Source organism: Catharus ustulatus, chromosome 1 (genome assembly GCF_009819885.2).
Source record: "Catharus ustulatus isolate bCatUst1 chromosome 1, bCatUst1.pri.v2, whole genome shotgun sequence".
In the NCBI taxonomy this organism is placed as follows: domain Eukaryota; kingdom Metazoa; phylum Chordata; class Aves; order Passeriformes; family Turdidae; genus Catharus; species Catharus ustulatus.
In genome coordinates, this window is record NC_046221.1 from 44,500,761 (window position 1) to 44,517,778 (window position 17,018).

The following is a 17,018-nucleotide window of genomic DNA, read 5'->3' on the forward strand; positions in this document are numbered from 1 at the left end:
CATGCTACATGGGAATTCCTCTACATGTTATTAGGAGGCATGAATAGGTTTTGATAAAACACTTACTTGAGATATGGAATGTTCTTGAAAATTTAGAAACTGATGAAAATTCTTAAAATGCTCTTCCTTTAGATGAGCAAGGTATTAATCTAAAATGGTGCCATTTGAGAGCAGAGTAGCAGCCACTATTGCTCAGATGAGTTGTAAAGCTGAGAATAATTTTGAGATTGTTTTTGGTTTAAAGACATCAAACACTAAGCAGATCACAAAGTTCTAGATTCTTATTAAATCTTTGTCCTTTCTTTTCATAGGGAGAATCTGGATTCATAGGATATCCTGGTCCAGAGGTATGACTAAATGGGCATGTTTGTTTTCTTTTTGTCTTGTTTTAAATTATTCTTATTTAGAAGAGGTTACCTGTGGTTTTGTCTGTCTTTTCCTTTCCAGTAAATTCTGGATTTCATTTATTTTCAGGGAGAAGAAGGAGATCAGGGCATTCCAGGAGCTGAAGGACCCAAAGGAATTAGGGGTAGAAGAGTAAGAATGATAAATCTGCTAACTGTGTGAGAGTTCTAAAAGTAAAACCCTTACAACCGAAGTGTTTCTTATCAAAGGTTTAAAATTGGTTGCCACTCTGATCTTCTAGAGCCATAATTTGGGCAAGAAGTCTTGAGAAAGCACAGTTCTAAATCTTTGGAAGTGTTAACTGGTAATAATTCTTAGTAGTGGTAGACTGTCTTCATGAAAATGCAGGATCCTACTCAAAGTATCATTACAGTGCTGTTTTTTTCCTTGATGACATTTGGTACCAGTGCATGCAATTATAAAGAATAAAACTTGTATTTCTATTTTTAGGGTAATTCTGGCACACCAGGTTCCTCAGGAGATCCAGGCGACCAAGGGCCATCAGGACCTATGGTAATTTTTTTTTTTTTAGAATAAAATTTTTATTTTTAAAAAGTCACTTTTAAATAGTTCTTAAAATTACTATTAAATTAATGGAATATCTAATAGTGTTTCACATGGTAAACTATGCTTAATCAGTCTGGCAGCTGCACAGGATTATGTCATGCCTGTGGATGTGTGTGCAGAGGAGCAACTGCTGCTGGAAATGGAATTGTAACAATACAATGCCGACCAGAATTTCTTCCACAGTATTTGGTATTCCTTTAGGCTGCATGCATATCTAATTAAAAGAACAGAGAATATTGAGATACAGAACTGTATAGATTTTCTGAAAGCCAATGCCTTTAAAAAAAAATTAAAAAGAAAATCCATTTAAAATCAAACTTGTAGTTACAGGCACTTATTTAGAGTTTAAATTGACTACAACCTGTTAATGTATAATACAAGTAGATATCTTGAGGTACTTTTTCTGTGTTCTGCATTTTATACAACAAAATGTTATATTAACTAACTAAACAGGTGAAAAATTGTGGGTATCAATAGGATTTAGGACTAACCCTTCAGGTAGTTAGGAAAATCCCTGTATGTGTCTTTCTTCATCCTGTGGCAATTCTGAAAATCATCTCCACAGTGACAAGAAACTATCCCTACTGTTAATGATTTTCTTGTTAAACTTTCTTAAGCTTACTCTTTCAGTTTAAAATTCTTTTCAGTTCAATGGAGCATTATTGGTAACATTATCTTTATCCATATAGCACGGGCCACGGGATGTGTGCAACTTAGAAAACATTTTTTCCCCTTCTCATCACACCGTGTTGGTTAACAAATGTACCTGTCCCAATTTATTCTATGATACTGGGCACAAGAATGGTTAAGAGTGCCAGCTGGAGTACACTACCCTCTCTGCTGCTTGGCCACTCACAAAATTTACAGATAGATCTTGTGAGTTGATGAACCAGAGCTGTAGGCCTTGCCAGTCCATGGTCCAAGAAGTCTTCAGAGATACTTCAAGCTTAAGATCTGCTCTTCAAGTGAGAGTAGAGCTTGGGATGGATAGGCTTGGTAGGATTATTGCTGTAGCAGTGCATCAGTGAAATGAAAAAGTGGGAACCCTGTAAGAAGTGGAATAGATAGGAATGCAGGAAGCGGTACAGGTGGTAGGTAGGGCCAGCCCAAACAGGCTTGTTTTACCCATCCTTGGTGATTTGATTATCTGTATGTGTCAAGTCTGTGCAGCTCTGTTGCCCCCACTGAGCTGCTGTAAGTAGCATTCTTTAGGACTCAGGCAATTCACAATTAACTCTTACTGAACAATAGCAAAGAAGAACATGGACCTGCTGGGAAATATAAGAAGAAGAAGCATGGAATGGCAGTGATGGTGCTAGCAGCAAGACAGCAGAGGAGGTGAGGAAGGTAGCTCAGGCAGATGGAGGAATGGAAGGTTAGTTGAAAGAGAAAGAACTAAAATAAAGAAGGGCTGTATTTCGGAGACATAAGGAGGTACTGTAATTTCAGGATTACAAGCCGCACCTGATTATAAGCCGCAGCTCCGGGTGTTGGCAACGTTTAGGTCTTTGTCCATATATAAGCTGCACCTGATTATAAACCGCACTGTTGTTTGCAGCGAGGACCCGCGTGCAACAGTTGCCAATTAGTAACAGAATCGCGGGATGGCGGAGTTTACTGGCTCGGCTCAGTTGGGGCTACCGACAGGACCAGGTGGCCCAGCTCGGCACTGCCACTCAGCAGGGCCGCTCGGGGCTGGCTGTCGCTGCCACTGCCAACGCCGCCGGGCTCGCTCACCCCAGCCCGATGCTGCCCTGCAGTGGCAGGCGGGGACGGAGCCCGCCTGCTCCCGCGGCGGCAACAGCAGGCAGGCACAGAGTCCCCCGACTCCCGCAGCAGCAGGCGGGGATGGAGCCTGTCCGCTCTCATGGTGCCGGTGGGAGGCGGGCACAGAGACCCTGCCTCCCCGCTGGGCCGCGGGGCTAGCTGGAGGGAGCCCCCCACCTCCCCCCCTGCGCTGCCTGCACGGAGCCTGCCTCCACCCGCCACACAACAGAGTAACCAATTTGTAACAATCGCGCAATCCCGGTTTTTACTGGCAGGTGCTCGGCTCGGCACCCTGGTTCGCACTTCCGGGGCAGGAAATTTCCGAACTTTTCTCCTATATTAGCCACTCCTGAGTGTAAGTCACATTTCTGAGGTGGGAGCAAAATTTTAGTCAAAATGGTGCGGCTTATAATAATGAAATTACTGTATATAATCTTGGTAAACTGTAGTGTTATGATAGAGAGAGGGTGAGGAAAAGAGTAGGACGTGGAGTTCAAATTTTTCTGGTGTATCTCTCTGCAGATCCCTGGGAGTAAGGGAAAATTTTCAGTAGTCTTAAGCATCTGAAATGCACACATGGTGAATACTCAAGTTCCCTTGAGAACTAGTTCTTTTTCCTGTATTTCATTCCTGTTATGAAGATTAAACAGTACTTTTATTTTGAAAAAAAGATTCTTGGAGTGCTGTCATTTTTCCACAGCTCCCAAGGAGAAAGTTGCAGAGTAGGCAAAGGTGTCATGGTGTGTATATGGTCTGCAGGATCTTTCAGGGTAGAACTGTGGGGATTGTACTGTGCAAGACAAGAGGGAAAGCCTGTCACTCACCAAAAGTTGGAAAGTATGTGAAGTGCAAATAACAGAACTGTAGCACAGAAAGTGCTGTTTATAAAGGAACACAATTCTGAATTATACTGTTCCTCAAGGGCAACAAGTATTGAACATTTAAAAACCATTAAGGAAAATGAACTGAGAAACAGATCTGACAAGTAGGCTGCAACTCTGAGCGGGTCCACAGAAATCTATGCTGGGAACTTCTGTCTACTCACAAATTCATGAATGATTGCTGGAAAATACTGTTTACCTGCATTTTCTTTGGGCTACAGAGCAATACATGGAAATACATTATCAGGGTCTGATTTTTTGGACCTGTGTTTTATTTGTTTCAGGGTGCCAAGGGGCCAATGGGCACCATTTTAATGGAAGTAAGTAATCACTTTACAGCTAACTATACTGCATGGAATTATCTGGTTTACTTTCGGTTGATAATCACTGACAATTAGCTGTTATAAAATAGTATCTTTTCCATGTGCTTGCCAGAGTGTGCAGTGGGTTCTTCCATTCTGCAAGCAGCCAAGGAATGAGAAACATTTATGCACGTGGGTTAACACCATGTCCAAACTTTTACAAACTGTTGGACAATTAATATTCATTTATCTGTTTCTTCACTCATATCAGTTTACACACCAGCTCATGTTAGGGTTACTTCTTCCCCTATTGTAAAGAAAGCCATTTCTTCAGCAACAGTTATGACTGGGAATAGAAGTGCAGGATTTCTTCAGAATCCTAATCCTATGTAAAATGAACATTTATGAGTAAAGGCTTCATTAATCCATGCATGAATGACTACCTGCAGGCAGTACTATTTCAGGTGTGTTCTGTGTCCAAAGGGTATCCGCTCCTTGTTCATGGACCTTTCTTTTCCTATGTGAGTCACTGTTGAAATGCCCATTGTTTATGAAAGTGACATTGACTGGTGACATCTTAGATCAGTTTATTTCACAAAATGAAGATACAACCTTCAGCTCAAACCAGCAGTAAGATTCCCAGTCTGGGGTGATCTGGGATTTGCCATTAATTCCCTTTTTCTGTTTTGAACCTACAGCCTTGTGAACTTGTGAATTTTACCCGAAAAAACTGCCGTAAGTGGGGAACATCTTCTTTTACCTCTGATTTCACCTAGGAACTCTTCCTAAATGGAATACCCTTAATTGGAAACCCTATAAATTGGTAGTTTGTATCTGGGTTCAGTTTGAATGGTAGTTGTTAATTGTGATGGGGTTTCAGCAGGTGTATGAAGCAGACTCACGCTTTTTGCTAAATTTTCCTCTCTATTTATTGCAAATAGCTCTTCCTCGTTAAAGATTAAATGAATCCTTGGCATTGTGCCAACACCATTTGGGGAGTTCTCTGAGAAGAGACGGTATTTGTGTATTAACTGTCCCCTAGATTAGGTGCATTCATTCTCAGATATGTGTGCTCAGCAGAATCCAGGACAATTTTTTAAATTCTTATCCAGTAAAATTGCACTGTTTTGAGTATTTGATTGTAAAAAAGGAATGTGGTCTTGCACTGACAGCCTCTGTCAGTTTTCTGAACTTTGAGCTAGGTTTTTCACTAAAGCCAGTGAATATGTCACTGTTTAAATGCATATGAGTCCAAAATAATTTAACTGCTCTCCCTCTCCTCCTTTCAGCATGCTCATCAGGTAAGCTCATTTGATCTCTATGCATCCATTCTTCGATAGACTTGAAGAACAAACTAACAATGTTTGAGTCATGGAAAGGTTCTCACATAACTTCTCTGCTTCGATATACAGACACATGTCCAGCTTATCCAACTGAAGTGGTTTTTGCCTTGGATATGTCTGATGATGTTACACCAGCTGCATTTGAAAGAATGAGGAATATTGTTATGTTATTGCTGAAGACAATTAAGATCAGCGAAAGCAATTGCCCAACAGGCGCTCGTGTCTCTGTTGTTTCTTTCAATACCAACATGCACTACCTCATCCGATTCTCTGAATTCCAAAAAAACAACTTGCTGCTACAAGCAGTCCAGAGAATCCCACTAGAGAGATCCAGTGGAAAACGAAATATTGGGGCAGCCATGAGATTTGTTGCAAGAAATGTCTTCAAACGTGTTCGTCAGGGCATCCTCACAAGAAAAGTTGCCCTATTTTTTGCCAATGGTCCATCGCAGGATGATGTTGCCATCAGCACTGCTGTGCTTGAGTTGAGTGCTTTGGATATCACTCCAGTGGTCATTGCCTTCAGTGAAGTGCCAAATGTCAGACGTGCCTTCTCTGTAAGTAGACAACCTATTGAAAACTGAGTCAGTCACCCACTTGATAAGGATCTGCTAGGATTTGAGTGAATCCTGTTCTCAACCATAAGTGCTACAGGAACTGTCCAATCCCTTATTAGAAAGGGGTACATTAAAGGCTAGTAATTTAACAAAGTAACAGTGATTCACTTGACCATAGCGATCACCATCTGACCTTTTCCTGAACATGAATTATTAATTATTTGTGCTTTTAGGGCAAATCAGAGAATTTCCATAATGTGTAATTTCACTTATTTACCTATGCCATTATACTTCTGAAGTTGTGACATACAATACCTATTTAACTAACAAAGTCTGGTGCTAGTTTCTAGAAAAATTAGTAGAAGGCTTCAAGCACATTAGATTAACAAAGCCCATTTTGATATCTTTATTGCCATTTGTACAGAAGATAATGACGAAATTTTGGTTTAAAATACGACTTCATCAAAAAAGATAGAAAACAAAAATAAAGAGTCCAATTTTTAAGGTACAGAAGGAAAGCAATTCTATATTTATTTAAAGTTTCATTATATAGATTGCATGTTCTCTGTCTTTTCAATTTGTTTTAATATCATCTGTGCTCAGTTTTAAGTTTTTCAGAACAAAGCTATTTCCTTTGCTGTTTCCTCAAAATTCTCCTAAAAAAAGTGCAAAACTTGAGTTCTGATCTGGCAACATCTATGTCAGTCCATTATTATTTTTACTGTATTTATTCTCATGCAGTCTCATATTTATTAGTTGATTAATGTATTTTTCTAGCTGAATGATAATGTAGCAGAATAAAATATTTCTGCGACCTATGAGAAGGAAATTTACAGGTTATTGCCTGGGTTGTTCCACAGGATAAACAGGAGCAAGAATCAGTATTTTTTTTACTTAGTATAAGCAGATTACAACTTTGAATGCATGTGATGATATCTGATGACTTTACATAAATCGGTCTTCAGAGTAGAAAAGTTTAAAAGAACTGCTTGTCAGGGGGAAAGGCAAAAAATTCACTGCCCAGCTTTTAAGTTTACAATGATGGCAAGACAACCAACCTCACCACCACCTCCAAGTAAACACAACTTCCCTTTTCCTTTCAGATGAACTTCTGCCCTTGCAGTTGAGAGATGGTGTAATCTTTATGATCCTACAAGTCTGTAGCAACAGATAATTACTGGCTTTGCTTTAGGAGCTTCACTTTAGAGACCACACACAGTCATTGCCAATTCTAATTCCTTTGAAGAATTCTATATGTAACATGCTTTACAGATGTTAATCAAAAATTAATTGTGTGGTGTATAACACACAAAGCCAAAGTTTAATGCAAAGAAGTAATTATTTTTTTGCTTACCATTATACTTTATTCATATATGTTCATTTCCTGTAATACTGTGATATTTTAGAGCCCTTTTTATTTATCCTATTCCACAAGGAAATGCTTTTCCATTGGATCACATCTGGATGGGGTTGGGTGATGGTCATCAAAATTGTAGAATAATGGAGTACCTTCAACAGTATCTTCAAGAATTCCTCAAGCATTTCTGTGGTCAAATCTTCCACTGTGAAAGATTGTCTTTCTTCAGATCATCTCAGGAAACACATGAGTTGCTCTCATGCTAAAACTTTCTAATGTTAGAATTTTCCCTCCAAGAAATTATCTTCACTCTTTGTCGAAGAAAAAAGCTAAGATATCCTGCCCTTTTGTCTGTGGAAAAATGTCACCCTATTAAAAAAAAAAAACCCTATAATCCTTTCCTGGCAGGGGAAAAAAAAAAAAAAAGAAAGAAGAGAAAGTCTTCATATATTTTGCCTGTCTTCTTAATTTTGCTTTTGTGTCTGCTTTAAAACACAGATTGATGACACAAGGAGATTTCAATTATTTGTTTGGGAAAGACAACAAGATGAAAATTTGGACGCCATCACATATTGTACACTTTGCTTTGGTAAGACATTTTACAAATTATGTCTATTGTATTGATCTATTAACAATTTCAATAACAAATTCTATAGCTTTATTTTTGCTGTGTGGTGGGGGGCAATTTTTATGGTACACCTTAAACATGTCTGTGCTTAAATATAAAAGAAAAATATTAATATTAATTTAATTCATTAAATATTAATGAAAAATGTGCTGGTCAGAATCCTACTGCCATAAATGGTACTGGAAGGAGTTTGCAGAGATGTGTTAAGAACTGTATGGTTGGTAGCATGGAGCAACTCAACCCAGCTCTGCGGCCCATAGAGATATCTGAGTGTTCCCATTTCAGGATGGCTACCAGACAGTGCTATGGCTCTTTCTTATAGTCTCCAACAGAAACTTCACTCCTTTACAGTGGAAACTTTACTCCTTTTTCTGTCTCTGACATTCCAACCAGTTGAGTCCTTCTGCTACTGGGCCTTCTCGCCCTCTGTGAAAGATCATTTTGTGGTTAGACAATACCACTGCTGAGAATTTTAACTTCCTCTTCAGTGGATGGTAAGAATTAGAATCCCAAAATCACAAAAGCTGTTTAATTAATTCCTAGCTCAGCCATGTGAAATTAATTATTGTGTTTGGCATTTCCTTTTTAACAGAAATGCACTGAAAATAGCAATATGATTTTGGGAAACCAGGCTTATTTACTGTAAGTTCTACGTTGCGAGAGGGGGTGAAGCAACTAAATGATAATATGTCAAAATATTGAACAACAATCTGAGATTGAAAAAATAGAGTTTGGTTCTGCGTCCTTTACAATGTTTAGATTTCAACTGAAGAAAATTTCTCCAGGGGACTGTTACCTATGAAATTTTGCCTTATGAATGTTTTTCTGCACTCATGCATGAATAATTTCCCATGGTGTCTCAAAATCTTCTTCAGCAAGACTCATCTGTTATTCCTTACTAGAACAAAAAGATTTCAAACTCCTGTTATAAATGGAAGTAGAGGTTTAGAAAAGCCCTTGCCTTTTGCACAGGCCTCTGGCAGCAGGTGGTAGCTTTATTGAGGAGGCCAGCACTCCAAAACCTACTCTTATTCATGAGTTCTTTAATATAATGGCTGATTTGGTCTATTACAGAATGAATTATATATTTAATAGATAGAAAACTAACAGACATAAGACTTAAACTAGTACTACATAGTAATAAGGACAAAAAGAAAAACTACTAGTAGATATAAACAGTGTGAAATTAAATCGGAATTTCACAATTATAAACCACACCATTTTGACTAAAATTTTGGTCCGAACCCAAACCCAAAGTACAGCTTATAATCAGGTGCGATTTATATACGGACAAAGAACAAAAAGTTGCTGTTTTAGTTTGGAGATCAGGTATCTGCTGAGAAAGGCAGGAACTTCTCTTTGAAATGGAGAATGTAAACCCCTCTCTCCAAATTATTCTAATTTTGAAATCAAGGGGTTTTCAGGGAAAAATGTGGGAATTAGGAATAACAGTTCTTTTCTAGGGAAATTAAAATAGAAATACAGTACTACAAAGAAACAAACTCGAAACCCTGACAAAGTCAGAGTACAACCTGACACCCTGTCAGGAAGAGTGTTGGTAGCAGTCCCATTAAATGGTGGCTGCATTCTCCTGCAGTGACAGATGTGATGCAGTCGGTGCAGTGCTCCTATAGAAGGTGCAGTTTCCCTCCGGAGGTCCAGTGGTGATGTGGAGAAATCCGGTTTTCCTCTGGAGTCCAGTGGAGAAAGGGGCTCCCTTATTGTCCCAAAACCTCTGTTTTAATCTTGGTAAGAAATGTTGGGCTCTTCCCCCTGGCTGGAGCAACTTCCAATGGGATGAAGTAATTTTATCAGTCACACAGTGGGACTCAATGGGTCATTAGCAGAAAATGACTGGCTGGAGGAAGGCTGGGTTGTGAAAAGATAAAGAACCATGCCCCTCCTGGTTTCAATGGATGGCCCATTAGCAGAATATCTGCCGTTGAGATAAGGATGACTGCCCTCACCCTCAACAGATGGTGATAGAATGGACCTTTTATCACACTCTGTATTGTAACATGCGGCTTATAATCAGGTGCGGCTTATGTATGGACAAAGAATGAAAAGTTGCTGGCACCCGGAGATGCGGTTTATACTCAGTGCAGCTTATAATCGTGAAATTACTGTATATTATTTCTTCACTAGCTGTAACACTAGCTGTAATTTCATGATTATAAGCCGCACTGAGTATAAGCTGCACTACTGGGTGCCAGCAACTTTGTTCTTTGTCCATATATAAGCCGCACCTGATTATAAGATGCACGTTACAATACAGGGTGTGATAAAAGGTCTATTCTATCACCATCTGTTGAGGGTGAGGGCAGTCATCCTTATCTCAATGGCAGATATTCTGCTAATGGGCCATCCATTGAAACCAGGCGGGGCATGGTTCTTTATCTTTTCACAACCCAACCTTCCTCCAACCAGTCATTTTCTGCTAATGGCCCACTGAGTCCCACTGTGTGATTGATAAAATTACTTCATCCCATTGGAAGTTACTCCAGCCAGGGGGAAGAGCCCAGCATTTCTTACCAAGATTAAAACAGAGGTTTTGGGACAATAAGGGAGCCCCTTTCTCCACTGGACTCCAGAGGAAAACGGGATTTCTCCACATCACCACTGGACCTCTGGAGGGAAACTGCACCTTCTACAGGAGCACTGCACCGACTGCATCACATCTGTCACTGCAGGAGGATGCAGCCACCATTTAATGGGACTGCTACCAACACCCTGCCTGACAGGGTGTCAGGCTGTACTCTGACTTTGTCAGGGTTTCGAGTTTGTTTCTTTGTAGTACTGTATTTCTATTTTAATTTCCCTAGAAAAGAACTGTTATTCTTAATTCCCATATTTTTGCCTGAAAACCCCTTGATTTCAAAATTAGAATAATTTGGAGGGAGCGGGGTTTACATTCTCCATTTCAAACAGAAGCTCTGGCTTTTCTCAGCAGACGCCTGTCTTCCAAACTAAAACAACAACTTTTTGTTCTTTGTCCGTATATATAAGCCGCACCTGATTATAAGCCGCACTTTGGGTTTCGGACCAAAATTTTAGTCAAAATGGTGTGTCTTATAATTGTGAAATTACTGTAATTTAGGACTCAATGTATCTTATAATCCAATCGTTGGTGGGGCACACACACACTGAGATCCTTTCCCTGAATCCCCAGAGAAACAGGGAACCTGCATTTAGGCTCCAGGGACAGGGGTCCCATACTTTCAGGTGTATGTGTAGAAGGCTTCTGCCTCTGTGCTAACTTGTGTGTCTTTTATAGTTTGTAAAACTGTCTCTCAGTCAAGAATATTTCCTTTGTCTCTTCCCACATCTGCTCTCCAAACTAAGATGTTGATTCTTAGCTGAGACCTGAGCTCTTTTGGTGCCAGAGATAAGCCCTTGCTGGACCTTTCCACCCCTAGGTTATCTCTTTATGTGCCAACTATCTGTGGTAGAGTGGAGGGGAGGGTAGATATCCCGCCCACAGCTCCCAAATGTTTTGGGAGTTTTGTTTTGGTTTTTGTTGTTGTTGTTGTGCATTTGTTGTTGGTGGTGGTGGTTGTTTTGGTTTATTGGGGGTTTTTTGTTATTGTTTAGTTGGTTGGGTTTTTTTAGATCAAAGTTTAGAAAAATTAAAAAATACTTTGTTGTGGGTTGACCCTGTCTGCCAGACACCCATCAAAGCCTCTCTATCACTCCCCTCCACAGCTGGAGAGGGGATGGAAAATACATTGAAGGGTTGATGAATTGAGATAAGGACAGAGTGAGATCACTCATCAAATACTGCCATCAGCAAAGCAAACTCGAATTAGAAATATTAATTGAATTTATTGCTAACAAAATTAGAGCAGGATAACAAAAAGTAAAATTAGACCTTAAAACCACCTTCCCCCCACCACTCCCTCCTTCTCAGCCCTACTGGCTCCCTACCAGCAGCACACAGATATGGGGAGTGAGGGTTATGGTCACTTCATCACGCATTTTTTCTGTCACTGCTTAGGGAGAGCATGGGGTCCCTCCCGTGGGAAATAGCTCTTCGTTAACTTCTCCAACAGGAGTCCATCCAATGAGTAACGGTTCTGTGAAAACTGGTGCAATGTGAGTTCATCCCATGGGCAGCAGTCCTCTCCAAACTGCTGCAGCATGGGTCATTCTTCCGTGCGGTGCAGTCCCTCATGCACAGGGTCACAAGTCTTGCCAGAAAACCTGCTCCAGCCTGGGGTCCTCTCTCCGTGGGTCTGCAGGTCCCTGCCAGGAGCCTACTCCAGCATGGGCCTCCCACAGGTTCACAGCCTCCTCTGAGGTGTCCGCCTGCTCTAGCATGGCGTTCAACCACAAGTTGCAAGTGGATCACTGCATCCCCATGGATCTCCAAGGGCTGCAGGGGCACAGCTGCCTCACCACGGTCTTCAACACGGGCTGCAGGGGAATCTCTGCTCCAGTACTTGGAGCACCTGCTCCCCTCCTTCTCCACTAACCTTAGTACCTGCATAGTTGTTTCTCTCACATATTTTCACTCTGCTTTTCTCTGATCACAACTAAATCTGCACAATAATTTTTTTTCTTCTTCTTAAATGTGTTATCACAGATGCATGTCCACCATTTTTCAATGGCTTGGCCAGTGGCATGTCTCTCTTGGAGCTAGCTGGCATCAGTTCTGCTGGACATGGAGGAAGCTTCCACCATCTTTTTACAGAAGCCACCCCTGTAGTGCCCCCCACAATCAAAACGTGGCCATACAACTTAATGCAGATCTACTGTGCAAAATTTTTATAAATCATTGTTTTTGTTGTACTGTTAAATAGTTCACTGCCTATTGGCTCTTCCTTTCTAGACAAATGTAATCCAAGAACCAACTGTGAGGTGCCTTTTTCTCCCCTGGTTCAGATGGATATGGATATAACTTACATCATGGAGAGCTCTCGCAGCATTAGCAGTGAAGAGTTTCAGACAACCAAAGACTTCGTGAGCAACATGTTGGATCAGTTTGTTGTTTCCTCACAGCCAAATGAATCATATGGAGGCATCAGAGTGGCACTGGTGCAGCAGGCTCCCAGGGGCTTCCTGCCTGACAGAAACCAGACACCCGTGGCACTGGAGTTTGACCTAGTCACATACAACAACAAAGATTTGATGAAGAAACACATCCAAGAGTCTGTTCACCAGCTGGAAGGGCCGTCAGCCATTGCTTCTGCTCTACAGTGGACAGTCGAAAATGTATTCTTTAAAGCTCCCAGACAAAGAAAACACAGGGTCATATTTACAATAGTTGGAAGCAAAACAAGCTCGTGGGACAGAGAAAGGCTGAGAGAGATTTCACTCGGAGCCAAGTGCCAAGGATTCACCTTGTTCACTCTTGCACTTGGCAGTGGTGTGAGTGACAATGAGCTGATGGAACTGTCCAGCTCCCCCACAGACCAGCACTCACTAACACTGGGCAGGGTTTCCAAACCGGAGAAGGTGTATGCTCAGAGGTTTAGCCGGGCATTCCTAAATCTTCTAGAGCGTAAGTATCACACAGCTGAATTTTCTTCAGTTATGGGAAGAAAGACAAAATGCTATGTAGAAAAAGGTAGTCAGTGCTATCATTCAGTTCCTGGTCATAACTTTGCTGCTAATCTTTCAGGATTAGTTTGCGTCAAATGCTGAACATCAGTAAAAGTAACGACAGAGCAGCAATTTATTCTGAAGTAGTCTTTTTACCTTAAACTTTTATTTAATGTGTGGCTTTGTGTACTCCACTTTCACTAAAGACAGACCATTCTTCAGCTAAGATAATACCGTTATATTTCAGATTTAGGCCCACATTTCTCCTCAGACGATTGGCAAGTCCAGATCTACTGAGCTGTATATGCCTATTCAGTTTCTGGAGCAGGTACAGCAGGTCTTAGATGCTTTGATATTGAAAAAGAGACTATCAAAAAGGAAATTGCCACTTATTTAAAATGCTCATCAGAAGCGTATGCTTGGAGATGTCAAAGCTTCTATAGAAGGATTAATAGTGTATTAAAGAGCAAGACAAAAGTATAAAAGATTGGTTCAGGAGTCATTCTTATCTATCTGATCTCTATAATAATTTTCATTTTTCTGGGCATAGGGTCAGTCACTCTGGACATGGTGTGTCACTTATTGAAAGATGCAAACTCCAATTCACAAAAACAGCCATATAGTAGTTTTTATTAACAATACTGGGTTTTCGAGAACTTTAAAACTCACCCCCACTACCTGTGCTTTCTCACAGAAGAAATGAACAGTTATCCCTCACCTGAACTTCAAGTGGAGTGTGAAAACTTAGACCGAGGAGACATACAACAGGAAGCATCCATGACTGAAAGGTTGGAAATTGCCTATTCATTTTTTGAGTGCATACCTCTGAATCCCTTTACCCCTTTGGGTTAGTTGTTACATTCAAAGTAGTTATAACAGAAATTGAATGGGCTCAAAAGATTTTTTCATATTTTTCAGAAGGAATGAACCAGATGCATTTTCTAAAGTCATATTGGTGCTTAAATATTTTTCCTCTCTCTCCTTGGAAGGATACCTTTTCCTGAAATGGCTGAAAGGGGTTCCCGTCAAGTTTTAGAAGACATGGAAAAAATTGAAAGTAGAGTGATGAAGAGTATAAAAGAGAGCGCTAAAGAACCTGTATACACAATGCCAGAAATGAGAGATGATTATGAGGAGAATGAGTATTTCACAGAGGAAAATGCTAAAAGGGAAAAACCTCAAGAGTGTGGAAAAGTTCAGGAGAAGAACAAGAAAAACTTAGAGAAAACAACAGAAACTAGAGGTGCCTGTAATGATTATGGTATGATTATAGAATATTAAAATATTTTTTTAATTCAGTAAAAAGGCTAAACTGTGAAGGACTCAATTGGATATTTTTACCAGATAAAGAATTTGCAATTACATTTCTCCAAAGCTTTTAGTCACCGTACATTAGTATTCGGTCCAAACTTACATAGTAAAGACTGAACTACAGGTATCATTATAACTTCAGTTTTGATTTTTAACTTTTTGTAATAGTATCATATAAAGTTCTTATCCCCCTTCCTAAAATATTTGATCATTTTAAAATCCCCAAGTTGCACTCAAATTAGTGAGTTACTTCTGCTGCTAATTTAGCTCAAAATGGAAGAACTAAATATATCTGCTGCAGTCTGTTCCTGTAGGAAGAACAGGATCCATCAGGAGGGGCATCAAAATATATACTCTTCATGTTTTTAAGTGCTTCCTAATGACACATTTTTCATTGCAGATTTGCCATTAGATATAGGTATGAAAAACTGATTGTGAGATTATTTGTCACCAACGTTCTTGTAACACTACTGTTTTTATTGTGTAAACTACAACTAGAGAGAATTTATGTGAAAATAAATGGTGTCTGCATAGTTTTGGGGTGCGGTAGCTCATTTCTATAGCTGTTATCCCTTTGTTTTTCATCCCTCTCCACTCAAGAATGGTTCTGGAAATGTCTGGTAGCCTCATTCAGGATGAGAGAGGATCAGTAACAGGAAGTTATGTTACTGTTTATAAATAAAATAAAATATGTCCTTTGAAAAAGTAGTTATGGTCACTGCACCTAAGTGAGAAATTACCTAAGTCACTTATGAGAGATGTATGAGCTGCCTCCCGCAATCCTGTGCTGTAATTAGTGACCCAACAGTTTACTTCTAGAAACATGTAGACCAGTTCCAGAACTTGCCTTCTGAGAGATGTACTTCGTGCTCATCCCTTGCTTGAGATTTTTGCTTTTCAGTTGATTAGGAGGTTATGCAATTTTAAATGTTTAAGTTGTATAATTATATTTCTTTATTTCTGAGTTCTTCCTCTTTAATATTGTATTGACACCAAAGTCTAGAGCTGCTTTCTGTCTTCTTTTGAGTAACTCTGAACTTGCATTGGTGAAAGGTAATTAGATCTGTTCTTACCAAATGTCAGATTTCTACTAAGTATGCTTCTCTCACCTACTTTGCTAATTTATGCAATTTAAATCTGTAATACTCTCGGATTTGGCTAAGAGACTAGCATGGATAGTTTAACAACATATGTATATTAATTTATGAAATTTTATTGATGGATACCAGTATAAGAAGTTGGAATAAAGAGGAGGGCAATTATTAAAAAGTTTATTCTCCTAGTCCCTATGATCTAGGTATAGTTATTTTAGAAACATTTTAACCAAAATGTCATGCTAGAGAACGGAACAAATTTTAGCAGTCCTTCTGTTTATGACAATAAAAATCTAGTTGTTTCAGACATTCTTTCTGGGTAAAGCAATCATAAAAAGAGGCTTTTCACACTGGCACTGTGGGGTTATAGATGAATACTTAGTGAATCTGTGTAAGACTTTGAACACTGGATACTCCTTTTGTCTGACAGTTTGCACTGAATGTTATTTTTCCCTGAATTTACGATGCTGAGAAGGGTGGATCTTTCTTTCATTAAATCTGTCTCTTATTTCCCTTTTCCAGATGCATGTGACCTTGTTCAAGATAGTGGAGAATGTCAGAATTACATTTTGAAGTGGTACTACAACAAAGAGCAGAAAATGTGTGGTCAGTTCTGGTATGGGGGCTGTGGAGGCAATAAAAATAGATTTGAAACACAAGAAGAATGTGGATTCTTGTGTATAGAGTCCTCCTAGTGCAGAGGCACTTAAATTACTTTAACTCTTCATTTAGATTATCAATGTGGAAAAGGCATTCAAAGAGGAAGTTTTACATACCCACTTGGCTCCCATATTTCAGTTGAAAGAAATACTTGATTATAAAGTAATTATCTGGTTATGTAATTGTGAAAATAAAATTTAGCTAATTTCTCCATTGATCTAACGTGTTATGTATTGAGAAACTCTTGTTAGCTAACGATGTATTGTTTAAAAGACATATAATTATTGAAACTTGACTTTCTTCCATAAACACCAAAATGTGCACTTTCTGAATATACTACATAAAACAAAGCAGCGCCTCAGAGATATACATGAAATAATATCAGATGCCAGACACTGACATCAAAATGTTTTGATGTGCTTGCTTACATTTATCCTGCTTATAGAAAATATGAAAACGCATTTATATCTCAAATGACAGAATTCCTAGAACTTAATTCACTTACCATAGCATCATTCTTGGCTTCTTATTTTTTTTTCTGAATAATCCATCACACAAATAAAATCAATCATTCTCAAATGTTTTACTTCTGCTGTTAGTTCTTG

At 39.4% G+C, this 17,018-nt stretch overlaps 2 protein-coding genes across 2 annotated transcripts in view; both read left to right on the forward strand.

The window, feature by feature from the left end:
* LOC116992524 (collagen alpha-4(VI) chain-like) overlaps positions 1-5,432 on the forward strand; it is a gene marked incomplete at its 3' end in the record, with an annotated part of 28,906 nt that extends 23,474 nt beyond the window's left edge. Inside the window, exons 19-25 of the mRNA XM_033052296.1 lie at positions 312-347; positions 475-537; positions 856-918; positions 3,905-3,940; positions 4,621-4,657; positions 5,212-5,223; positions 5,335-5,432. Of these exons, the coding sequence (XP_032908187.1) occupies positions 312-347; positions 475-537; positions 856-918; positions 3,905-3,940; positions 4,621-4,657; positions 5,212-5,223; positions 5,335-5,432 (345 nt within the window). The remainder of the gene's footprint in view (positions 1-311; positions 348-474; positions 538-855; positions 919-3,904; positions 3,941-4,620; positions 4,658-5,211; positions 5,224-5,334) is intronic.
* Positions 5,433-5,467: 35 nt separating this feature from the next.
* Positions 5,468-16,527, forward strand: LOC116999932 (collagen alpha-6(VI) chain-like). Its single transcript, XM_033067088.1, has 6 exons — positions 5,468-5,822; positions 7,678-7,768; positions 12,636-13,307; positions 14,043-14,136; positions 14,338-14,609; positions 16,276-16,527. Exons 1-6 carry the CDS (start codon positions 5,514-5,516, stop codon positions 16,446-16,448), a joined length of 1,611 nt encoding a protein of 536 aa, XP_032922979.1. The 5' UTR covers positions 5,468-5,513; the 3' UTR covers positions 16,449-16,527.
* The last annotated feature ends 491 nt before the right edge of the window (positions 16,528-17,018 follow it).

What these genes read in the sequence shown, in the direction of transcription:
- LOC116999932 (XM_033067088.1), top strand. Translation starts at nt 5,514, where the DNA reads ATGCACTACCTCATCCGATTCTCTGAATTCCAAAAAAACAACTTGCTG. An exon ending in ATGTCAGACGTGCCTTCTCT is followed by an intron (nt 5,823 to 7,677) that starts GTAAGTAGACAA and finishes TTTAAAACACAG; the next exon opens with ATTGATGACACAAGGAGATT. An exon ending in ATATTGTACACTTTGCTTTG is followed by an intron (nt 7,769 to 12,635) that starts GTAAGACATTTT and finishes CTTCCTTTCTAG; the next exon opens with ACAAATGTAATCCAAGAACC.